This window comes from Callithrix jacchus, chromosome 16 (assembly GCF_049354715.1).
Source record: "Callithrix jacchus isolate 240 chromosome 16, calJac240_pri, whole genome shotgun sequence".
NCBI classification, from domain to species: domain Eukaryota; kingdom Metazoa; phylum Chordata; class Mammalia; order Primates; family Cebidae; genus Callithrix; species Callithrix jacchus.
In genome coordinates, this window is record NC_133517.1 from 37,338,735 (window position 1) to 37,365,116 (window position 26,382).

Here is a 26,382-nt window from a genome sequence, read left to right on the forward strand (position 1 = left end):
AGCCAGAGCGGGTAGCCCATCCCAGTAGTCAGAACCTGTGTTCTGGCAAGCCTCACCACTGTGGACTAAAGTGCTCTGGGGTCCTGAATAAAGTTGAAAGGAGTCTGGGCCACATGGACTAGGATCCCTGGGCAAGTCTTGGTGCTATGCTGGGCTCAGAGTCAGGAGACTTGACAGGCATATGACCTAGTGAGACACCAGCCAAGGTGGCCAAGGGAGTGTTTGTGCCACCCCTCCCTGCAACCCAAGGTAGCTCAGCTCACAGCTCCAGAAGAGAATTCTTTCTCTGCTTGAGGAGAGGAGACGGAAGAGTAAAGAGGAATTTGTCTTACAACTTGGATACCATAGGGTTGGTTTGTAAATATTTTATCCCATTCTATGGGTTATCTCTTTACTTTGTTAACTGTATCCTTTGCTGTACAGAAGCTTTTTAACTTGATATGAGGTTAATTTTCTAACTCTGCCTTTCAAAAATTTCCCCGGGTATTTACAGTGAACTTTTTCAAACATCAGCATTCTAAAAAATGTTCCATAGAATCAGCAGTTTGAAGAAAAATTTTCTAAGACATGTCGGGCGATCTTTTCAATTTTAATCTTTTGCTGGCTGTTCATGTACACTACTCACATTCCCTGACCTTTTGCCAGTGTTACTTGTGTGAATAGTACCAAGACAAAAATGGTATTTCTTTCAAGAGTTTGATAGTAAGATTTCGCTCTGCCCAATAAATTAAAAAATTGTGATAGTCTTTGCTGAGAGTCACACTTAGCTGAGGGGTGCATCAGGGGCATCTTTAGGAGTTAGCACCGTAGCAGAAGACATCAAGACCAATGTCTAGCACTAGAGAACCGCCTCCTTTGACAGCCGCTTCCCCAAGCAGAACCAGATCAGGAACGCCTGGCAGAACTGCCCAGACTTCTACCACTGTGAAAAGGTAATGATGGCTAAACAGGGTGATGTCTCTGTGTGCAAATGGTAGTGGGAAAGTGTACAAGTCCTCCAGCTTCACATCCTGGGTCTCAACCTGGGAAGACCACGGGGCAGAAGCCACAATTCCTGGAAAGATGAGAATGGGCTCCCGACCTTTCTCTGTCCTAAGTCCTTCTCCCAGGGTAATAAAGGGGGACCTGGGTACATGGAGAGCTCATCCTGGGATCCTGAATCATGACTTAACTAAGAATAAAAACTTATTGGAAAAGTGGGAAAAAAGTCATGACATGAAGGATTAGAGGAGAGATTTGCAGCTATCGTAAAGAAATAGTCTACTCCCCTCCTGAGATGGAGTTAAGCTTCTTCCAGTTTTCTGCTGTGTGCACCATGCCAAATGCAGTGAGATATACAGACATGGATGTGCCTCAACACATCCAGTAAGCTGAGAGAAAACCTCAAGCTGCAAATGGTTATGAGTAGTATAGTACCATTTATGAAATGACATCATTATTTATAGCTATATCCATATGTAGTCATACTTGTAAAAAATTCCTGGAAATGATTCATATTTACCTCAGGATAGTTGTTTAATCTGAGGAGAAAAAAAGGTGGTGATGATGAGAGAAAGATAAAGAGATGAAGCTTTACTTCTATTTATAGTGTATTATTTCTTAAAATCTGAAACAGGCTGGCAAAGTAGTGCACACCTGTAATTCCAGCACTTAGGGAGGCTGAGGCAGGGGATTGCTTGAGGCCAAAAGTTCAAGGCTGCAGTGTGCTATGATCATACCACAGCACACCAGCCTTGGTGGCAAAATGAGACCCTGTCTCAAAAAAAAATCTGGAAACAAATATGGTAAAATATTAACACCTTATGTATGTGGTACATGAAATCCTTGTTATATCCTGTACATCTGAAATAGTTTATAAATAGCTAGTTTTCTAGGAAGTAATAACATACCTAAAGAATGAGCTAATTCGAATTGGTGGCAGAAGGTCAGAGAAGTCACCCATGTAGTATCCACTCATGCATTTCTTTGGCAAATACTCAAGTCTAAAGCCTCATTTACGGTATCTCTGTGGGAAGATGACCAGACACCCCCTATCTATGTTCCTTTATTTACAATTTAGACAGAGGTTTCACCATATTGGTCAGGCTGGTCTCAAACTCCTGACCTCAGGTGATTCACCCAGCTCGGTCTCCCAAAGTGCTAAGTGAAATTATGGAGGCCCAGCAACAGTTCTATTACTTGCCCTTAAAAATGGCATTGCATTCTCATTTTGTTAACAAAAAAGTATATTCTCAGCTTAATGCCAAAATCTATGTTTGAGTTTACAAAACTGAGAGTCAGAATGCCACTTCTTTCTAATTTCCATATTGGATTTGGTGAAGATTTTCCAGGTCCTAAGGCCTGATTGTTGCTAGTAGACAGGTACATTATATTTGGTGGTTTATGTTTTGGTTTTCTTCTTTTATCCCTATTCTGATCTTCTTGCGGGCAAGAATGCTTCTTTTCTATCTTTTTCTCCTCTAAGAGTTCAATACACGTTTGGTGAAAAAATAGTGTCTCGAAACTTTAATATGAGTTGTCTGACTTTGGGTGGTGTTAATTTGCATGTCCTAAACTATTTAGTAACAAATAAAAGAACTGCTATGATCAGAATGGTTTTTAAAAAGTGTGTACCTTACCGCAGTCGCAAGCTAATAAGAAATAGGATATTCATCACATAATGACATCAATTATTTATTAATTTTAATTTTTAGAGACAGGGATTCACTCTGTTGCCTGGGCTGGAGTGCAGTGACACAGTCATAACTCCCTGAAACTTCCAACTCCTAAGGTCAAGTGATCCTCCCACTTTGGCCTCCCTAAGCACTGGGATTATAGGCTTGAGCCACCACATCTGGCCACAATGGTATAAATTTGACTTTGGACCTCCAAGTCTCAATTTATTGTTTGTTTGTTTTTGAGATGGCATCTCGCTCTGTCACCCTGGCTGGAGTATGATGGCGTGATCTTGGCTCACTGCAACCTCTGTCTCCTGGGTTCAAGTGATTCTCCTGCCTCAGCCTCCAGAGTAGCTGGGATTACCGGTGCTATTACCACACCCAGCTAATTTGTTTGTTTGTTTTTGAGACAGAGTCTTGCTCTGTCACTCAGGCTGGAGTGCAGTGGCACAATCTCAGCTCACTGCAACCTCCACCTCCAGGGTTAAGTGATTCTCCTGCCTCAGCCTCCCTAGTAGCTGGGATTACAGGCACACGCCACTACACCTGGCTAATTTCTGTATTTTTAGTAGAGACAGGGTTTCACCATGTTGGTCAGGCTGGTCTCGAACTCCTGACCTTAGGTGTTCCCACCCACCTCGGTCTCCCAAAGTGCTAGGATTATAGGCTCATGTGAGCCATCGTGCCTGGCCCCAAGTATCAATTCTTAAGTTCTACAGTTAATTAAATTTTTGACACTGGAAGGTCCTAAGAAAGCAAAGTTGGCATGGTTTTAGTAATTTTTTCAAATGTATCTAAACCGCTAGAGTTGAATTATAATCTGTTTCCTGACTTATTGTGCTTTTCTGGAGTCTGTTACTATGGCAGTTTGTTTTAAACGTATCTAAGATTTTGAAGACATGTACAAGATGGTGACGTGGTTCCTGAAGGACAGGGGTATGTCTTGTTTGTCATTCTATAGCCAGTACTTAACATTGTGCCAGGCCCAGAGCTGCATTTTTCAAGTGAAAGGTGTAGTGAGTGGATTTTCTGGGTAACTTTGGGGAAAACTTCATCTTAATTTTTACTTTCCTGATCTGTAAAGTGGGAATAATACTTGCTTTGCTTATTCTACTGATTGTTTTTGATGACTGAATAAGATAATTGTGCCAAAAAGCCACTAAAAACTGAAAAGCTAAATAGATGTACTTTTTCCATAGTTAGAACATTTAATACTGGCTGCATCTGAGATGTTATAACATTTTTTTCTTTTTTTAACGTAAGCTCTGATACTTTTTTAAAAAAAAAGTTTTTAAAAATAGAGATGAGCAACAAATAGAGCAACATGGGGAGACCTGTGTTGCTCAGGCTGGTCTCAAATGCCAGGGTTCACGTCATCCTCCCACCTTGGTCTCCCAAAGTGCTGGGATTTACAGGCCTTAGCCACTTCACCCAGCCTTTCTAAAAAGTTTTATTTTAAGCTAAAGGGTACATGTACAGATTTGTTAGGTAAATTGCATGTCAGAGGGGTTTGGTGTACAAATTATTTCATCACCAAGGTAATAAGCATAGTAGTTGATAGGTAGTTTTTTGATCCTCAAAACTATGAAATGCTTCATAAATTTGTATTTACATTTTTTACATTTGTGTTTACATTTTTTAAACTGTAATATTAGCTAACTTAGAGTTCGCTAATCAGTCTAGTTTATTCTCTAAAAACTGTATCAGGCTAATATTTAATAAGGTCATTAATTTTCACTGATATATAATTAATATTTATTTAACTAGTCCAGGGGTATTTTTTTTGCTATGTACTTACATATACTTAGCTTCTGGTCTTACCACCTTGAATATTAAAATAGCCACCCACAGATATAGTTAATATCAAGGTATACATGAAGATACACTGCACTTTGGTCTCCTACTTCAAACTTAGGCAGTTAATAAATAGAGAAAATGAATATAGTAAGTGAAATGCAACATTATACTAATTTCATTACAGAAACACATTATTCCAAGAATCAGTATTCATGAAAAATTTTCAATAGGACAAAAGTCTATTGTTTAAAAAAATAAAACTCTTATATCCACATTTAAGAAAATAAAACTACATTCTATATGCTAAAGAAATAGATTTTACCTGGTAGTTCTTAAACTTACCTACTTATTTTATTTTTCCTACCCTTCCCTACCCTGTGATTAGAGTGGTTCCATGAGCTCTGAACATTTTCATAAAGGCGATCTCAGAGTTAGGTCTAAAAGCCTGAGCTGAACCCCAGCAGGCTTCTCTTCTACTTATGTGGAGAAAACTAAGGCTGCTTTATTGTATTTAATTCAACTCTAGGCGCTCCATTCATATAGAAGACAGCTCTTATTTCTCTGTTGGCATGCCTTTGCTCCTGACCACTTCCCACAATTAAATTGTTCATTCTGCTCATAAAATGCTCTCTTGTATATGTCCTAATATTTCTTGTTTGTGCAAGAAAGTGTTTCTTAAACCCAATTCAGATATTCTCTCTCTCACCTTTGAAATATTAAGTACTTGTTTATACATTTCTGATGGAATAGTATTTTTGATTAAGCTATGTGTGTGTGTCCTAGCTTATTGAGCAAGACTTTATGTTTATGTTCCCACAGTTTTTAACATATAGATGATTCATAATGAATTACAATGGAACAGAAATAAACTATCAGGATTTAGATTCTCATTCTAGGTTCATCACCCACTAACTATAACTATAGTGATGAATGAATCTGAAGTGACCAATTATTTTTTATAAAATTTAATTAAAAATAAAATTAGAAATAAAATTTTAATTAAGATAATCTGAAATAAGTGAATACAACTGTCAGGGTGATAAAAGCCTCTAAGTTTAAAAACTGAATATTACTAGAAGTAGAAACAGCTACTTCCCACAAAAATATTAGGTTGATAGGGCTTTAAAAATAGCCTCTGGGTTGGGCGGTAGCTCATGCCTGTAGTTCTAGCATTTTCAGAGGCCAAGACGGGTATGTTGCTTGAGGTCAGGAGTTCAAGACCAGCCTGACCAACATGGCAAAACCCTGTTTCTGCTAAAAAAAAAAAAAAAAATAGCCTGGTGTGGTGATGCATGCCTCTAGTCCCAGCTACTTGGGTACTTGGGAGGCTGGGGCATGAGAATTGCTTGAAACCAGGAGGCAAAGATTGTAGGAGCTGAAATTGTGCTGCTGCACTCCAGCCTTTGTGGCAGAGTGAGACTCTGTCAAAAAAGAAAAAGCCTATGGAATCTCCTTGATTAGAGTCTGAAGGAAAAAGTACTACATTCACATAGGCAGGTGGCCAAGATCCAATTCGCTGCCTCATATGGGGCTCACAGTTTGGTCAAAGTAGTATGATGACATATTTTATAAATTTGATTGATTGCCTATATGTCATGTCCTGTTGGCTGAATGAGGAATAAAGATGACCAAGGTTAGATGAAGACAGTTAATCCGCTGAAAGCTTCCAGGATATATACAGCTAGCTCCTGACTTTGGACTGAGGTTCCTGGCTCTGCATAACATAAAGCCTTAAACAATGTAAAAAAATCCAATGGCCCAAATAATCAGGGAAAGCCCATAACAGAGTCTGTACATCAGAACTCCCTTGGGAGACACAAATACACCTGAGCCAACTGTATGTCCCACGTTGAGACAGATACCATTCAGTAAAGCAGTGTTCTCCTTCACTTGGACCTTTTCTTCTTGGTTTTCATCTTGCTTGTCTTCCGCTGATTTTCCATCACTGGGTATGGCACATTCACCACAGCATTAGAGAGTTGAAATCACACCTGTGGGTTGGGAGAAGAAAGAAAATGCTATTTATAAGCCTGCACAAGAAGTGGCTAAAACATTTCGTGGCAACTCTCAAACCAATAGTCAATGTGAAGAGTGGTAAAATAATTCTTTAGAAGGTCCTAATATGCTGTCACCAAATGAATACAATGACTAACTTTATTTTTAGCATGATTTACTCATTCATTTATCCATTTCAACAAGCAATTAAGGAATCAAAGGACATAGGTTCTAGGAATGCAAATAAAACATAATCCTTGCCCCAGGGATCTTATCCTATTGAGAAAAATTAGAATGCAGTGTAAAAGATCAGTTGAGTTGCAGTGAGCTCCTGGAGGAAGCAGCAGGTAACTTGTCTCTGGGATTATGAGAGTATCTTTGGAATGATGACTCAGAATTCCTCAGGTGCATGAAAGAGGAGGAAAACGTGGCATGGCAGGTAAAGTTTACAGCATGCGTAAGACAACGACATATGAAAGACCTAGTAATCTGGTGCAGCTGAAGTTTAGGACACAGAGAGAGTGGCATTAGGAGTGGAATCTGAAAATGCATGTATATATATATATTATATATTTATTAATTAATGTGTATATACTTATTAATGTGTATATATTCATGTGTCAATTACATATTAATATAATTTATGTTATTATTTTGAGATGCAGTCTTGCTCTGTTCCCCAGGCTGGAGTACAGTGGTACAGTCTCGTCTCACTGCTACCTCCAGCTTCCAGGTTCAAGCCATTCTTTTGCCTCAGCCTTCTGCATAGCTGATATTATACGCATGCACCACAATGTCTGGCCGATTTTTGCATTTTTAGTCGAGATGGGTTTTCATCATTTTGGCAAGATTGGTCTTGAACACCTGACCTCAAGTGATCTGCTTGCCTCAGCCTCCCAAAGTGCTGGGATCACACATGTGAGTCACTGCATCTGGCCTTTATTATATATATTATTAATGTGTGTATATAGTATATATTAGGTATTCATGAATGCTCTTTGAGTTTATGGCCTTATTCAAATTTACTCCAACACCTAATGGCCCTTTGAATCATATTTGTTTCAAGTGTTTGATAAGCTAGATTTAAAACAAACAATCAGCAGGACGGTGGGTCACACCTATAATCTCAGCAATTTGGGAAGCGGGTAGGTCACTTGAGGTCAAGAATTCGAGACCAGCCTGCCAACATAGTGAAACCCCATCTCTACTAAAATAAATACAAAAATTAGCCTGCAATTCTAGCTACTTGGGAGGCTGAGGCAGGAGAATCACTTGAACCCAGGAGGCAGAGGTTGCAGTGAGCCCAGATCGTGCCACTGCACTCCAGCATGGGTGGTAGAGCAAGACTCTGTCTCAAAATCAATCAGTCAATCATGCAAAAATACAAGGTCAACAGAATGGAATGTATTTCTACATTCCTGCACTAGTAAAGTGCAGGAAAATGAATCTAGGACACATCCATCTATTTATATCCTTTCTGAACAATCAGAACACCTGATCATTTAAGCCACATCCTTACTCTCTAACTACATCATAAAATAGTAAGAACTATGCATTTGAAAGTTAACTGAAAGCTTCACAGAACAAATATATTACATATGTCACTTGAGTTTTTAAGAACAGCTATTAGAAATTCCCAAAGAAAAGTACCCTTTATACTTTTCTCTCCATTCAAACAAAGAGTTATGCTACTGTGATTGGTAACTGATAGAAATAGTCAAATTTTTTACTTTGAGATATGGTTAAAAAAAAAAGAAGTACCTTGGTGATATTAGGGAGAATGACAGGGGACCTACTTTAGATACAGTCCTCAGGTAAGGTCATCTGAAAAAATTAGGTTTGAACTGGGATTTGAAGAAGGTAGGAGAAGTCAAGAAATCCCATTTTTGAAAAGAAGAGCAACAAAGATGCTAGTGAGCCCCAGAGGAACCAGTGAGGAGGGTGGAGTGACATGAGATTAGAGAGATCAGTAGATTCCTGCAGGTTTTTTATCTAAGCATAATGAGAAGTCACTCAAGTATAGTAAGCCGGGGAGTGGGGGCGGTGGTGACTTGGGTGGATTTGCTTTTTCTTTTTTTAGAGATGGGGTTTCAACTTGTTGGCCAGGATGGCCTCAATCTCCTGACCTCGTGATCCACCCACCTCGGCCTCCCAAAATTCTGGGATTACAGGGATTTCCTTTTAATACTAGATGAATGTTTAAGTGGATGCAGTTATCTGGTAAAGATGCTGTTCATCAGAAGTATGGTAGAGCAGAGGGGATGGAAAAAGTTGTTACAGGAAAGTTGTCCAGATCCAGACTCCAAGAGAGGGTTCTTGTATCTTATGCAAAAAAGAATTCAGAAAGGCTCCACAGAGTAAAGTGAAAGCAAGTTTATTAAGAAAGTAAGGGAATAAGAGAATGGCTACTCAATAGTGCCACCCTGAGGGTTGCTGTTTGCCCATTTTTATGAGCATTTTATGGTTATTTGTTTATATATGCTAAACAAGGGGTGGATTATTCATGACTCCCCCTTTTAGACCATATAGGGTAACTTTCTGATGTTGCCATGGCATCTGTAAACTGTCGTGGTGCTAGTGGGGATGTGGCTATGAGGGCAACCAGAGGTCACTTTCATCACCATCTTGTTTTGTGGGTTTTAGCTGGCCTCTTTACTGTACACTGTTTTATCAGCAAGGTCTTTATGACCTGTGTTTTGGCCCAACCTCCTATCTCATCCTGTTACTTAGAATGCCTTAACTGTCTGGGAATGCAGCCCAGTAGGTCACAGCCGCATTTTACCCAGCTCCTATTCAAGATACAGTTGCTTTGGTTCACATGCCTCTGACTTGCTATACTGAAAACAAAACATTTTGGAGGTAGAATCAATAGGACTTGTGATTAACTAAATATGGATGGTAGGGGGTTTGAGCATAGAGAGAATGAAGATCTCTGGAAGTTCACACCTGTAATCCCAGCACTTTGGAAGGCCAAGGCAGGTGGATCACCTGAGGTCAGGAGTTTGAGATTAGCCTGACCAACATGATGAAACTCCATCTCTACTAAAAATACAAATAATTAGCCGGGTGTAGTGGTGTGTGCCTGTAATCCAAGCTAAAGGAGGCTGAGACAGAAGAATCACTTGAACCCTGGAGGGGGAGGTTGCAGTGAGCTGGGATCGTTCCGCTGTACTCCAGCCTGGGCAACAAGAGTGAAATTCTGTCTCAAAAAAAAAAAGTTTGCACATATATAAAATATATACCTATGTCCTGAATGGTATTTCCTAGGCTTTCTTCTAGGGGTTTTATAGGTTGGGTTTTACATTTAAGTCTTTAATCCATCTTGAGTTAATTTTTGTATAAGGTATAAGGAAGAGGTCCAGTTTCTGTTTTCTGCATACGGCTAGCTAGTTTTCCCAGCACCATTTATTAAATAGGGAATCCTTTCCCCATTGCTTGTTTTTGTTAGGTTTGTCAAAGATCAGATGCTTGTAGATGTGTGGTGTTATTTCTGAGATATTTCTGAGGTGTTATGTGAAATATCAGATGGTTGTAGCTGTGTGGTGTTATCTCTGTTCTGTTCCATTGGTCTATATATCTGTTTTGGTACCAGTACCAGGATTACTGTAGCCTTGTAGTGTAGTTTGAAGTCAGACACAAGTAGGGGAACATCACACACCAGCATCTGTCAGACAAATACCTAATGCATATGGGGCTTAAAATCTAGATGATGGGTTGATAGGTGCAGCTAAGCACCATGGCACATGTGTAGCTATGTAAGAAATCTGCACATTCTACACATGTATCTGAAAACTTAAAGTAAAATTTTAAAAATTTATATAAATTAATTTAAAATTATATTTTACATAAATTCATTTACATGTAAATGAATAATATAATCATATATACACCATACCTATTCATATTGTTTCTAATAGCAGAAAATTAGGAAAATTAAAATGTTCATCAAGAGGAAATAGATTAAATATTGGTACGTCTATATAATGAAGCACCATATAGTAGTTTAAAAAATATATATAATTGACATGTAATGACATATAAATATTTAAGAAACAAATTCCAGAACAGAATGTGTAATTCGTTAACAGAAAAACAAAATCTGAAAACCTATTCACTGGATTGTGAATTTAGAAAGCAGGGAGGTAAAAGGAGAAAAAAAATCTCTTATAGAAAGAGGAAAGAGAAAGAGAGAAGTACACAGAAAGGGCTGATTTTGTTTTTAAGAAGGAAACTATCTAAGGGAATGGTTGGAGTGGAGTGAGAGGGAAAATCATCTAACAAGCTGGAGGAGAAATGCAGATACAAAGGATTATTCTTACCAGGAGAAGGGGTAATTCTGCCAGTGTAAGAAGATAAAAAGACAAAAATATGAAAATGATTTAGTTAATAATAATTGTGTTTATTCTTATTTAATGGTATTGAGGGTCATTTAATAATATCTTCAATTATTTGAAATGTATATGTTGCTTCAAACTTTTTGTTGTATAAAGCCAGCATTTCTCAAAGAATCACTCAGACTCTGTGATCTTTCAGGAGGTCTGCTAGGTCAAACCTATTTCCATAATTATTCTGAGATATTATTGCATTTATTACTCTTATGCTCTCATAGGTGAACAGTGGAGTTTTCCAGAGGTTACATGACATGTGATTTTGCAACAGATTGAATGCAGATATGACAACCCAGTTCTCTTCTATTAACTTACTTTTTTACACATTCAAAGAGATATGCAAAAATGTAAAATAATGTGGCTCTTCTTAACTTTTTTTGATTTCGGATGAAAAATGAAAAATGCATTTTTATGAAGTTTCATAAAACTTTCATCTTTATGAAACTTTATAAAGATGTTTTAATATGTAATTGGGTATATTATTGCTTTTAAATGAATTAATATATTATTGACTTCTCAGTTTTAATTTCTAGTGGCAAATAAGGATTAATATAACCCACAAAAGCAAAAACTTCTGGCTTCTCAGTAGTTTTTAAGCAATGCATCAGTGAACATCATCATGGCTTAATCTTTACACATACCTATGATTATTTCCTTAGAATAAATTCTTGGATATTAAATTAGTGTAATCACCTGTTGGGTTCTTCCTGCCTATTGCACAGACAAAACCAGTTCACTGAGACTGCAGTATTGCAGTAGAGAAAGAGTTTAATTAACTTGGAGCTATCCAAATGAAAGGGCTGGAGATATTACTCAAATCAGTCTCACCAAGAACTCAGAAGCTAGGGTTTTTATGGATAATTTGTTGGGCAGGGGGATAGGGAATGGATGCTACTGATCGGGTGGGAATGAAATCATAGGGGTATGGAAAATGGTCCTTGTGTGCTGTGTCTTCTCTGAGTGAGGGCCGCAGGACTGGTTGAGTCATGAGTCATAGGTCTGGGTGGGATCAGTCAGTTGCCAGAATGCAAAAGTCTGAAAAACATCTCAGAAAATCAACCTCACATTCTACAACAGTGACACTATCTACAGTAGCAAGTGGTGAAGTCACAAATCTTGTAACCTCTGGCCACATGACTCCTGAGCAGTAAGGGAATATAGAAACTATGCCTATGTTTTAGTAGAATTCAGATCCCTCCCACAATCCTAATGTCATAAACTTTTATTAGTTTTACAAAGGCAGCTTTGGTCTCTGAGCAAGGCAGAAATCAGTTTTAGGGAAGGACTATTATGATCCTTGTTTCAAAATTAAACTACAAACTAAAATTTTTCCATGGATAGCTTGGTCTATACCCAGGAATGAGTAAGGACAGCCAGCCTGTGAGACTAGAAGCAAGATGGAGTGACTCATGCTAGACTTCTCTCACTGTCATAATATTTGCAAAGATGTTTTCATTGATGGGTCAAAAAGTATGCAAAGGTTTAAGGAGACAGGGCAACCAAATGTAATGTGGTATCATAGAGGCCAGGGGAAAACTTTGCCCTTTGCCCTTTGCCCTCTACCCTCTAAAGGTTTGCTGAAAATCAATTGATGAAAGGCAGATTAGAAGGAAGAAAGACATAAAAATCTATCAATGTGGCAGAATCACAAAGTGGTTACCTCAATCTTCCAATGGGGTACAGTTTATATACCCCTTTTCATAGAGGAGGGAGGCGATGGGGAATGTAGACAATTCTTTGAGGAGCAGTACATGACTATTAGGGAGAATGAATGGGCCAGGGAGACAGAAATTGTAAAGGATTTTCTTTGGAATTTTCTCTGAGCTCCAGAGGCAGATATTACCTTGTTAAAAAAAGTCTTTCTAGGTGTGGTTTCATTCTTGTCTTTTTTTCTGTAATAGATAGTGAGATTTTAGGAAGCAGATAGAAGGCAATTGTGGGTTTTTTTGTTTGTTTTTCGTAAGATCCTTTTTTGATCAGATGAACAGACTCCAGAGAGAGTCCCTTCCTGTCCTGGGAGGGAAAGTGGGTTGGGGAAACAAAACAAGGTTAATTGTTGCTGAGGCCTTTCAATTTTCAAAAGCACTCAGCATGCTCAAGCCTCATAGGCTGGGAAATCATTTTCCACACCTCATTAGCATCCCGAATGGGATCTTGGAGCAGAAAAAAAGACATTAGGTGTTTTGCTCTGTTGCCCAGGCTGGAGTGTGATGGTGTAATCTGGCTCACTACAACCTCTGCCTCCCGAGTTCAAGCAATTCTCCTGTCTCAGCCACCCAAGTAGCTGGGATTACCTGATTATTTTTTTTTATTTCTTTTTTTTCTTTTTATTTTTGTATTTTCAGTTGAGACAGGGTTTACCACGTTGCTCAGGTTGGTCTCAAACTCCTGACCTCAAGTGATCCTTTCGCCTCAGCCTTCCAAAATGTTGGGACTATAGGCATGAGCCACCATGCCTGACTTAGAATCTGGTTTAAACAGAGTTGATTGAAGTGCAAAGTTTGAAGCCAGGCTTCTTGGGAAGCACCGATTCCAAAGAATGGAAGTCACTGTTTCAAAGTATAGAAGTTATTACTTATATTCACAAAGTTTAGAGAAGCTTAGCAGAATTTCAGCATGTTTCAGTGTTAGGCTTAATATAGAGTTACAATGATCTGATTAGTTGAGGTGGTCTTTTTCTTTCAGGAAAGCATATCAAGCTGAAACAATGGAAAGGATCAGAATCCAGTTTTAAAGAGTTTATTAAACTGAAAAGCTGGGAATGGCTATTTAAAAGAGACTCCAGAGAAATGGGGTTAGTGCTCTGAAATTATAAGTTCTTGCTTATATAGGCAGAAAATAGAGTAGGAGTATATATAACATTTTCCAAATAGGCTGGTTTATGAGTTATAAACATTTAATTAGTTATAGTTCATTTCTTTTCCATATTGCTTGTTTCATTTCCTTTCCAGTTTAAAAAAGTATATTTAATATTCAATCTGAAGACAATGTGATAGCCATAAAGCCTTTTTGTCAGAAAGATAAAAGAAAGTTAATCTATAATAAAGATCAACAGTGAAGAGGGGAGGTTTCTTCCCTGGTGCCCTTTAGTCATGTAACATTTTAGAAAGCAATGTAGGTGAGGAAGGCTAATCTATAATCAGAGCAAGAAAGGTTACAGCTGCCTGTCAGGTGACTTAGACCCTATAACCTCACATTTCTTTAAGGTTCAAAGTAATTTAGAGTTACAACAGCTTAGGTTTCCAATTACCTGTTTTCAGAGGCATATTTAACATTTCACACTGAAAATCTAATAATTACGGGATCTTTTGCGGCATTTGGTGCGAGTTAGGTATTGAACAATAAAGGAGGCTGTTAATCTGTAACAAAGATCAGTAAGTCTAAGTGGTGAAAGGTCTGATAGCTGGTCTCTTCTAGTCATTTAGAGAAAAAGAACAATGAGGAAGAGAGTTAATCTATAATCTAAGAGGCAGAATTGCAAAGATGCTTCATGACTTCATCTCCAGAGATTAAATAACTTTCGAGTGGGTACAGTCTCAAGCAAACTTTTCAGACTATCAGGTAAGCCACTTCACAATAAAAGCATCATTAGGACATTCATGGACCCTTGGTGTTACCAGAAAGATGTCCTTATTCAGACCCCAAGAGAGGTTCTTGGACTTTGTGCAAGGAAAAATTCAGGGTGAGTCTATAAAGTAAAAGCAATTTTATTAAAAAGGTGAAAGAATAAAAAATGGCTACTGCATAGACAGAGCAGTGGCATGGGCTGCTCAACTGAGTATACTTATAGTTATTTCTTGATTATATGCTAAATAAGAGGGGGATTATTCATGAGTCTCCCAGGAAAGGGGTGGGCAATTCCAAGAACTGAAGATTCCTCTCCCTTTTAGACCATGTAAGTTAACTTCTCTAGGTTCCCATAGGGTTTGTAAACTGTCATTGACCCTGGTGGGAGTAGCTCTTAGCATGCTAATGTATTATAATTATATTATAATTAGCATATAATGAGCATAGAAGATGACTAGAGGTCACTTTTGTAGCCATCTTGGTTTTGGCTGGCTTCTTTACCATATCCTGTTTTATCAGCTGAGTTTTTATGACCTGTATCTTAGGCCACCAACTTCCTGTCTCACTCTGACTAAGAATGCCTAACCTCCTGGGATGTAGCCCAGAAGGTTTCAGCCTTATTTTTCTTAGCCCCTATTCAAAATGGAGTTGCTCTGGTTCAAACACTTCAGACATAGGCACTTATGCTTTTGTGGGCTCTTTCCTCTATAAAAAATATTAAAAATTTTATTTTACAATTGCATTATTATAAAGATATATATAATCTAAATTGCATTTATTGTTATATATTAATTTATTTCTTTTAATTTTAAAATAATTAAAATATTTTCTTGGGCCCAGGCTGCCAGTACTAGCTTCCATATTCCTACCTTAGAATGAATTCAGCTAGATTGTCCAAAATGAACTTAAAATTCTAAAACCATTAACTCTCTCCTGGGGTTGAAATTAATTCAGAATTCTGAGTCTTTTTAACTTTGTTGGGAGGCCTACATGAACTATATCTCATGTGTTTGCCATCAGGCTATGCCTGAAACACTGGAGTTAATTTTTCAAGAAATTTTTGGTTTGCCCCTTTGGTCTGGTGCACTAAGGGGCACCAGTAGAAACAAAGGTGATGGTCACCCTGCCAGCCGTGGAGTGCCTCTTAGTATGATGAAGAGTGTATCAGTCCCAGTGGGGAGGAAGAAGTCAGAAGGCAAAAGCTCAACAACATGTGCTTAGTGATAGGAAGAGATTTGAAACTAGCAATGAAAATTACTTGCAGCTGTTTTGTTGGTAGTGTCCCTGTTTGCCCAGGGTTGCAACCAAAGAAATGGAAGCTAGAGCCTTGGACTGGTTATCTAACCTAACAAACTCCAAGGTTTGGAGTCCTGGTGACGGTGGCTCAAGCCTGTAGTCCTAGCACTTTGGGAGGCTGAGGCGGGTGGATCACGAGGTCAAGAGATAGAGACCATCCTGGTCAACATGGTGAAACCCCGTCTCTACTAAAAATTACAAAAAATTAGCTGGGCACGGTGGCATGTGCCTGTAATCCCAGCTACTCAGGAGGCTGAGGCAGGAGAATTGCCTGAACCCAGGGGGCGGAGGTTGAGGTGAACCAAGATCGCGCCATTGCACTCCAGCCTGGGTAACAAGAGCGAAACTCCGTCTCAAAAAAAAAAAAAAGAATGGGCAGGTTCTGGGTTATTATTATGAGAATTATAGTTTAAATATTTCTGGATCATTAGTTGTTTCTGTTTTTTAACAATTTATTCTGGTTTTGAAAACCTCAAGTCTCTCTAAGGCTATTATTTGTAAGTACTTTAAAATTATCTTCTGTTTAGTCTTTAATTTTCTTAGTTTTTTTTTTTAGATATTGAGTTTGGAGGTTCTTTATGTGGTTGGCATCCTTAAATAATGGGATTTTGGTGGGCAGAGTGTCTTGCACCAGATTTTATAAGTAGAGCCTGAGCAATATCCATTTAATATTTTAAGAGAAGAGGCATGCCCCATTTAAATTGAATGTACTTGTGGCAAAAAAGTAGATTTATACTGAAACACACATTTTTAATGAAAACACAAGCCAATGCTTTAAAAAACTGCCCAGAAATAAAAACCATGTAGCCTAAATTTGTAGATTACATATTTTTTATGTTAAAAAAGGAAACACTTTAAACTATTCCAATTATATTCATTAGTAATTAGATAAATGATTGCACCTAAATAGTGAAAGGGAAGAAGGCTTGTGGCATTTTGCAGACTTATGCTTGAATGGCTCAGCACAATCAACATTTTAGTTAGTAACTTGGATGAAACTATAAAAGGCAAGTGTATCAAATTTGTGGATGAGAAACTGGAGAGATTCCAGATTTAGGAATAAAAAATATATTAAATACCTGAAACTAGGGATTAATTTTTAAAAAATAGAGATGAAGGCAAATTGTTATATATAGGCCTAACAATCCAATTTACTTCTTTGAAAAGTGTAGAAATAAGGCAAAACAATACAGGTGTACAGACAAAGGATTTGTTAGCTGGGAGTTAAATATCAATTCAACAATGACATGTGACTGCTATAAAATGGTCCTTTAGTATTTAAGTATAAGGGAGCAGCTATACCAACTGTGCTGTGAAAACCTGAGTAGGAGCATAGTACTTAGTTGGGGCTACCATACTTTGAGAGGAATATAGACCATGCCTTTTAAATAACCACTGAAGTAAGTTGGAATTATTCTGAAGCTAAATAAATAAATAAATAAATATCACCAGAAATAAAAGAGCTCCTTGGAAATATATAAGATACTGTCATAGAAGAGGGATTAAATTTACCCTATAAAGTATTCCAAGGTTTGGAATCAGGACAAGCAGATATATACTACAGGGAAATCTATTTTTAAATCAGTTCACAAAAGTATACAGATAGTACTGTCGGGAGATGTAATAAATTGCCTGACAAGGTAATAAGCTCCCCATTAATCAATGGGGAGTATTTGCTTGTGAGATAAATGTCTGTTAACATCTTTCTGGTGAAGGATTTTGAAGCATCAGATGCACATTTGTTTCTTCCAAACCATTCATTAATTATGTGACGTTAAATTTTAAACAAGAAAGAAAGAGGTAACCAAATAAGAGGTTGTGTAGAATAAATTCCTTGAAAAGGATGAAAAGGGATAGATAGGTTAAATAAAGAAATTTTATTTTTAGGCTAGGCGCAATGGCTTATGCCTATAATTCCAGCACTTTGGGAGGCCTAGGTGGGTGGATCACGAGGTAAGGCATTCAAGAACAGCCTGGCAAAAAAGGTGAAACCCTGTCTCTGATAAAAAATACAAAAATTAGCTGGGCGTGGTGGTGCGTGCCTGTAGTCTCAGCTATTTGGGAGGCTGAGGCAGGAGAATCGCTGGAACTCAGGAGGCAGAGGTTGCAGTGAGCTGAGATTGTGCCACTGCACTGCAGCCTGAATGACAGAGTGAGACTCTGTCTCAAAAAAGAAATTTTGTCTTTAAAGGAAATCTGGCTGCTTGAAAAGAAATGATCCAGTAGAGAGAAAAAGCAAGAGGCAGTCTGGGAATTAGGCTGTGTGGGAGATGAGAGGTACAGTTTTGAAGAAACACATTAATGAAACTGATGTTTGTGAGAATGGCTAATTATGAACGTGTACTGATTTTCTTTCTTTCCCATTTGGACAAATTTTTTTTTTCATAAACTGAGTATTTGAAGGGGCTGAGGGTAGGCAGATTAATGATAGAGAGAAATAAAAAACAGCCCCCACTGCTTGACACAACTCTGGTGACATCCCAATCTTTCATAGTTATGCAAATTTCTTTAGTATAACTTTCAGCACAATTTAGTCTTGCTTCTTGTATTGATCCTCTTATATCAATCGGCTCAGCTCTACTGCTGACATAATTCAAGCTATGTTTCCTTCTAAAGTTCTTCCCTAAATAACTGAGTTGTAGGTTCTAATCTAATGATCTGATTTTCATGTTTAAGGGAAGCTATCTTTCCAAAATTCAAAGCATGATTAAAATTGTTTTGAGAATTCAAATTGGATGCAAAAAAAAGTAGAATTTTGTAATCAAACATCAGCTCAGAAACTGTACATTCTGAAGGTATGTGGCAGTCAGACTTCAGGAAAACACATCTGTGAACCTAGAGAGAAATTATTTTATGCCCAAATCTATAGTGTTTCTTAAAAGGTCTTGAACTTTACCATGAGTAAAAATCACTTGGAGAAATTTATTAAAAGATTCCTAGACCTCACCCCCAAGATTGATTCAGTGGTTCTGTAGGAGCCATGGATTTCTAACATGCTACGGGTGATGCTAACTGTAGCTAGTCTGTGGACTATACTTCTGGGTAGCACGGCTTTAAAATGAACTGCAAGAAATGACATCTTTAGCATTATCTAATACTAGCTAGTTAAAAAATAAATTACTAGGCCCCTTCCTGGAGTGACTGCATTTTAATCTGTCATTTTCTCACTACTTCCATGATTGCTGGCACATTCATGTCCTACCTATATTATAATTTACTTAGTAGTATTTAAATTATCTTTTTATTTAAATATTATGAAATAAAACTTTAGTATAAACAGAAAACTAGTACTTGTCCTATGTAGAAGTATAATTTTCTAATAGAATGCACTTTAAAAAACCATAAAATTCTTGCTGTTTCTGAAGTTCTGAGTCTAAAGCCAATTCTCATTTTGTTAACAAGAGGGATAAGAAGATGTTAGCACACAAATTGAGATATTCTCCTTTATTTAATTACAAGACTCAAAAAATAACTGAGAAGAATGTCCTCAGTTTTTTGATATGCACAAGGTGTGCATGTGTCTTTATAATAGAACGATTTGTAATCCTTTGGGTATATACCCAGTAATGGAATTGCTGGGTCAAATGGTATTTCTATTTCTAGATCCTTGAGGAATCACCACACTGTCTTCCACAATGGTTGAACTAATTTATACTCCCACCAACAGTGTAAAAAGCATTCCTGTTTCTCCACAACCTCTCCAGCATCTGTTGTCTCCAGATTTTTTAATGATCGCCATTCTAACTGGTGTGAGGTGGTCTCTGTGAGGTGGTATCTCAATGTGGTTTTGATTTGAGTTTCTCTAATAATCAGTGATGATGAGTATTTTTTCATGTTTTTTGGCTGCATAAATGTCTTCTTTTGAAAAGTGCCTGTTCATATCCATTGCCCACTTCTTAATGGGGTTGTTTTTTTCTTGTAAATTTGTTTTAGTTCCTTGTAGATTCTGGATATTAGCCCCTTGTCAGATGGGTAGATTGAAAAAATTTTTTCCCATTCTGTTGGTTGTCAGTTCATTCTAATGATAGTTTCTTTTGCTGTGCTGTAGCTCTTAAGTTTAATTAGATCCCATTTCTCTCTTTTGGCTTTTGTTGCCATTGCTTTTGGTGTTTTAGTCATAAAGTCCTTGCCTATGCCTATGTCCTGAATGGTATTGCCTAGGTTTTCTTCTAGAGTTTTTATGGTGTTAGGTTTTATGTTTAAATATTTAATCTATCTGGAGTTCATTTTTGTATAAAGTGCAAGGAATGGGTCCAGTTTCAGCTTTCTGCACATGGTTAACCAGTTTTCCCAACACCATGTATTAAACAAGAAATCCTTTCCCCATTGCTTTTGTCAGGTTTGTCAAAGATCAGATGGTTGTAGGTGTGCGGGGTTACTGGTGAGACCTCTGTTCTGTTCCATTGGTCTACATCTCTGTTTTGGTACCAGTACCATGCTGTTTTGATTACTGTAGCCTTATAGTATAGTTTGAAGTCAGGTAGCGTGATGCTTCCAGCTTTGCTCTTGTTGCTTAGGATTGTCTTGGCTATGTGGGCTCTTTTGTGGTTCCATATGAAGTTTAAGGTGGTTTTTTTTTTTTCCTGTTCTGACAGTCAATGGTAGTTTGATGGAGATAGCATTGAATCTATAAATTACCTTGGACAGTATGGCCATTTTCATGATATTGAGTCTGCCTAACCTTGAGCATGGAATGTTTTTCCATCTGTTTGTGTCCTATCTTATTTCTTTGAGTAGTGGTTTGTAGGACTGTGAGTTTTTTTTAGTTCTTCCCAGTGAATAAAAAAGTAACAGGGCAAAGTTCTTTTATCAATCCAGATATACCTCATCACATCAATATATCAACTCTAGGCCACAGATATTCAAAAGAACTTCTTTGTAGACTATGTAGAGAGAAAAGGGAAAGCTTCTAAAAGAAATTTTTTCTATATTATTTCACAAATAAAATTTATCTTCATGTTTTTTAAAATTTAACAGGTAACTTGTGTTAAATTAGTTTTCATTTTTCCCTATTAATTTCCATATTTCTGAAAGGCACAGTAAGAGGTACTACAGGTTAATGTCAAGCTTTAAAATAGAGATTAAAATACTTATATTTCTATTAAATATTTAACTGCCTCAATGCCATCTAATTTCTTTCATTCAAACTTTTTTCAGGTTGTGGGTCTGGTGCTTCCTGTTTTCAATGTAACTCACTTTTTGCTGACTTTGCTATGCAGTTCCAGAAAAGGGCTATTATTCCTTGTAAGTTCCCATATAGTAATATAACCCATTAACCAAAGAAGTGTTCACACTGTACTTTTATTGCTTGGGCTAAATTTGATATGCACAAGAAAAAAAAGTGCAGGTATTAGGCAGCAAGTAAAAAGAGTAGGTTAGAGCCATATCTGATCTGGAAGGCTGTACTATTAAATGCAAAAAGCAGGTTGCAGTATGATGTGTTATTCTGATAATATATAGAAAAGATCCTTTCATACTCAAAATATAAGCAGGAAGAAAGGAGCAGAATACACACATCAGGCTGTTAGCTTTAGTTAGCTTGGTTGTTGGTGACAGGAGGAAATGTTGAGGTTAAAAATGGGGACACAGAGCCACTATTAAAGTATTTATTTTTCTTTATATTGTATTATCTTTGAAATATTTTTATAAAGGGAATTCATAAATAAAACTTTAAAATATAATCTGAATAATAGAGTTTTAAATTAATAACCTTTCCATATTTCTGAAAGGCACAGTAAGAGGTACTACATGTTAATGTCAAGCTTTAAAATAGAGATTAAAATACTTATATTTCTATTAAATATTTAACTGCCTCAATGCCATCTAATTTCTTTCATTCAAATTTTTTCAGGTTGTGGGTCTGGTGCTTCCTGTTTTCAATGTAACTCACTTTTTGCTGACTTTGTAGAGCAATTAAGCCTGGGATTTTAGGGCAGGGATTTTGTACTGTCTCTGGTGGGTAAAGGCTATGTACTTCATAAAATCAAATTGCATCTTAGACAAGTAACAAATAATCCACAAAGAATCTGAATGTGAAAATGACATCCATCAGCAATACATCATACCTTAAGGTACTGTTATGGACAAGAAGAATAATTATTACCCTTTAAAAGTAGTTTCTATTAACAAAAGAGACATAAAAATTGAACTATGTAATAAAATTCAAACTTTTTACTTGTATTAATTAAAAAAAATACTGCATTGTCACGGAGGGAGACTAACATTTACCTAAAGAAGAATCTTTAATAAAGCTTTAATATTCATGGATTTTATATAAAAAAATTTCAATGCAACAGAGACATAAATACCCTTTTATAAAACAACTTTTTTCTTGAAAAACACTCATTTATATGCTTTTATTTTGAAGTAAATTTAAAGATGGTGACCTAGAAACCACTAGTATTTCCGGGTAAGGCTGAAGACCCATCTGTTTGTTATCTTTCAACTTTTGTACTATAACTTTGGCAAATTCTTCTCCTTGGATGTCAGTAGTGTCTAGTAATTGTCTGACTTTTGAGGTCCTTGTAGGCTTGGTACTAACAAGTTCATAGTCCTCTTTCATGATCAAGTCCCTGGACAGAAGGGCATCTAGTGACTGGTTAAGACAGGCTTCCGTCATTTGGTTCACAATGTCTTCCCTTTTGCTCTGGATCCACTGCTGGGCTATACCAGGCTGCAGACGTTCTGAAAAAGAATAAGGAATGAATAATTAAAAAGGTGAGGACAGATACATAGCAATGAGTAAAATTCCATGAAAAATAAATAAGGCATAAAACCTAATTTTCCAATACGGAACACCAGCATTTAGGGGAATGCTGTTATTTTTCAGGAATAGATTTGGGTTGTCTTCCCCTTACTCCCCAGAAAAGGCATTGCCTTTTTATATGGTACAAATCATGGGGCAAAAGCCACTTTATTTTTCAGTTTTTGTTTAAAGTCCATTTTGTTTCAAATATAAAAGATACCTGAAAATTTGTTAAACAAACAAAAATAACTTTACTGTTAGTAATATGTTAATACCTCCTCTTAGCACTGCCTCCCTATTTAGATGTTCACAGAATACCATTTGGGCTATGTCATCATTCCATCTTCTGGGATTTGTTTTCCTACTTAAGAAGGTATGTATTTATCATATTGAAGAAATAAAGGCACACCACACTATATGGTAAATAAACTGTACATAGATATGTGAGGTAAATGGCATCACTTACAAGGTATTTCACAGTAAATATTTACCTGAGTTTCCTGCAGTTGAGAGTGGATTTATCATTGCTGAAGAGCATGGAATGGTCTTGTGATCACAGAATGTGGCCCTTTGAGATGCAGAAATGGTACTATCCCAACTGTGATTTACTGGACAGTCATGCAGCCTCATAAAGGAGTCTTGAGTTTTTCCTACAAAACACAACATCTTCATTAGAGGTAGAATACTCCTTAGATATTCCTATTGGCTAAAATGTCAACATCTGAGCAGAGAGAAGGTAGGCTACCATGACCAGCTAATTTTTGCATTTTTAGTAGAGATGAGATTTCACCATGTTGGCCAGTCTGGTCTCGAACTCCTGACCTCATGTGATCTGCCTGTTTCAGCCTCCCAAAGTTCTGGAATTACAGGCCACTATGCCCAGCCATGAACCTTAGTCTTCTATTTTCAAAAGCCCTCTGGACATCACCCCTTTGTGTGCTGCTAGTACCTCAAATTAAAAAAAAACATTAGAAGTGTAATTATTCATCTTAACTCTAAAACTTGTTTTAACTTATTTTAAACTGAGACAGACTGTTGCTCTGTTGCCCAGGCTGGAGTGCAGTAGCGCTGTCTCAGCTCACTGCAACCCCTGCCTCCCGGGTTCAAGTGATTCTTGTGTTTCAGTCTCCTGAGGAGATGGAATTACAGGTGCGTACCATCATGCCTGGCTATCTGTTTTGCATTTTTAGTAGAGATGGGGTTTTGCCATGTTGGCCAGGCTGGACTTGAATTCCTGACCTCAAGTGATTCACCCACCTGGGCTTCCCAAAGTGCTGGGATTACAGATGTTAGCCACCGAGTGCAGCCTGTCTTAACTTTTATTTCTTTTAATGGTACCAATGTTCTCCCAGTGTCCTGGCTTAACAATTTATTTGGCTTTACCTTTTTTCTTTCTTTGCTCCTCCAAGTGAAATGTTACAAAGTCCTATCATCTAGTTGTCTATAGCATCTCACATACCACCTCTCGTTTCTTTCCCTCTGGATCAGTTCTTATAATCTCTCTCTGGTACTACAGTAATAGTCTCCTAATCTTCCCATCACAAGTTTCTTTTTCCTTTCAAAATACCCTACATATTCCAGCCAGAATGAATTTTCCTAAAGTAAGAAGTTTTATGTGACTCCCTTGCTGAAAAAATTGCAATAGCTGCTTCCTACTCAAGTAAAAAAGTCCAAATAGTTTAGCTGAATGTTAGAATTCCTGATGATATGACTCCAACCTACTTAGCTCTTACCTTCTTTCATTCATCCTCTTACTAGCTAAACCAAATTACTCACTGCTCTCTGTATTTTCTTGCTTTTGTGCCTGTATGCAGTTCCTTTTGCCTGGAATACCTACTCTTTGCAACTACAGATCCAGCCTTCAGCCAGAAATCGTTTCATCATGACAATATGGTATAGTAGAGTGACATGATAATATTTATCAAAAGTCTTAGATATGCTATGAGCTATGTGATCCAGTATCCTTAATCTGTAAGATGAGGACATTTCTAGGTTGTTGTGAAAGTACTTTGTACAGTGTTCCTCTTCCACTGTGCTACCATAGCTCTAGATCCACATCTCTCTTATATCACTTTCTATCTCATATAATTGTTATTTAGAAACATTTCTCCTCTTTCTTTTAAGAGATTTTTTTTGTGGGCATTTTCTGGGAGTATCTAACATAATGCCTTTTAAAATTTATTTTTTGACACAGAGTCTCACTCTGTTGCCCAGGCTGGAGTGCAGTGGTGCGATCTCGGCTCACTGCAACCTCCCTCCTGGGTTTCAGCCATCTTCCCACATCAGCCTCTGAAGTAGTTGGGACTACAGGCGCCCACCACCACGCCTGACTAATTTTCATATTGTTAGTAGAGATGGGGTTTCACCATGTTGGCCAGTCTGGTCTTGAACTCCTGACCTTAGGTGATCCACCCACCTCGGCCACCCAACATGCTGGGATTACAGGTGTGAGCCACCACGCCTGGCCAAATATAATGCCTTAAAACTTAAATGTATTTGTTGACTATCGCACTACTGTTTTCATATCTTTAGACTCTGTCACTTTGAAAAATGAGTTATAAATGCAAATTAAAGTTCCATAGAAATCATGACTGCTTGCCAAAAATATGATCTTGAAAGAAAACAGAAAATTTGCAAGTTAATAATGATTGGAAAATTTACATACTAGATAAAAAATCATTGTCTTCAGGAGCCGACAGGGACTTTGAAGTTCCAGGGGAACCACTATTTTTATGGGGCTGAGAGGATCCACATGATTCCTAAAGGAAATAGAAAATAAAGAGTTTAGGTTAATACAAATTACAGAGCTATAATTTATAAATAGGTCTTGGTTGTGGCTTATCACAAATGAAGATCAAAACTAATTTTTTTTTTTTTGAGATAGGGTCTCACTCTGTTGCCCAGTCTGGAGTACTCACTGCAGCCCTGTCCTCCTGAACTCAGGTGATCCTCCCACCTCAGCCTCCTGAATAGCTGAGATTATAGGTGCATACCACCATACCATGCTAAATTCTGTATTTTTTGTAGAAATGGGGTGTTGCTGGTCTTGAACTCCTGTGTTCAAGTGATCCATGTGCCTTGGCCACACAAAGTGCTGGGATTAGAGGTGTGAGCCACTGTGCCCAGCTTACAAAACTACTAAAAATTAAACTTTACAAAATTCAAGAAATACATACATCTATAAAATAAGCAACAAAGATAAACTTATTTTCTTAACACAAATGGGGGAAACAGGGCAATAATGAAACATTTTTTTTTTTTTAGTATTTTCTACATGATCTCGGAGGCTCCAGCCAGTAGCTAGAATAGTGAATGAGAAATTTGATATATGCAAGTCTGGTCTCCTACAGATTTAGAAATGCTTGTTCTCAGCACCTCAGGTTCCTTCTACATGGAAGCATGGGAAACCATGGAAAAACTTTACTCTTAACTCTGTCATGGAATTACCAGCTAACTTTCAATAAAACTCTCTGGCTTTAAGGTTTTTGGCTGTATTATCTGCAGTATCTATCAAAAAATATGCACAAATGGGCTCAAGGATCAAACGAAATACTGTATGTCAAGTGATTAAAAAAGCGATATACTGAAGTTCGTTTTAAAGGTATTACAGGTTGAGTATCCCGTATCTGAAATGCTTGGAATCAGATGTGTTTTGAATTTTGGATTTTTTTCAGATTTGGAATATTTACATATATATAATGAGATATCTTGGGGATGGGACCCAAGTCAAAATATAAAATTCATTTATGTTTCATATACACCTTATACACACAGCCTGAAAATATCTTAATTCAATATTTAAAAATAATTTTGTGCCTGAAACAAAGTTGTTTTTTTTGAGATGGAGTCTTACTCTGTCACCCAGGGTGGACTGCAGTGGCATGATCTTGGCTTGTTCAAGCAATTCTCCTGCCAGCCTCCCAAGTAGCTGGGATCA

The 26,382-nt window shown here is 37.4% G+C and overlaps 1 protein-coding gene and 1 long non-coding RNA gene across 8 annotated transcripts in view; one reads left to right on the top strand and one right to left on the bottom strand.

Annotated features, from left to right (window-relative positions):
• LOC144579722 (uncharacterized) lies at positions 1 to 26,302 on the top strand. Of its 6 annotated transcripts, XR_013527911.1 has the most exons (6): positions 356 to 932; positions 7,133 to 7,367; positions 20,858 to 22,417; positions 22,731 to 22,818; positions 24,260 to 24,338; positions 25,710 to 26,302. It is a non-coding gene; the product is annotated as an uncharacterized LOC144579722 (long non-coding RNA). The 6 variants fall into 6 exon arrangements; XR_013527914.1 differs by lacking the exon at positions 7,133 to 7,367; XR_013527913.1 differs by lacking the exons at positions 7,133 to 7,367; positions 20,858 to 22,417; positions 22,731 to 22,818 and adding an exon at positions 1 to 349 and having other exon boundaries at positions 494 to 932; positions 25,710 to 26,294.
• RIPK2 (receptor interacting serine/threonine kinase 2) overlaps positions 21,850 to 26,382 on the bottom strand; it is a 33,880-nt gene continuing 29,347 nt past the window's right edge. For both annotated transcript variants that reach the window (XM_008982865.5, XM_002759053.7), the window contains 3 exons: positions 25,111 to 25,204; positions 22,937 to 23,095; positions 21,850 to 22,384 (listed from right to left, as the gene is read on the bottom strand). In XM_008982865.5, coding sequence (XP_008981113.1) covers positions 22,047 to 22,384; positions 22,937 to 23,095; positions 25,111 to 25,204 — 591 coding nt within the window. In that variant the 3' untranslated portion in view covers positions 21,850 to 22,046. The remainder of the gene's footprint in view (positions 22,385 to 22,936; positions 23,096 to 25,110; positions 25,205 to 26,382) is intronic.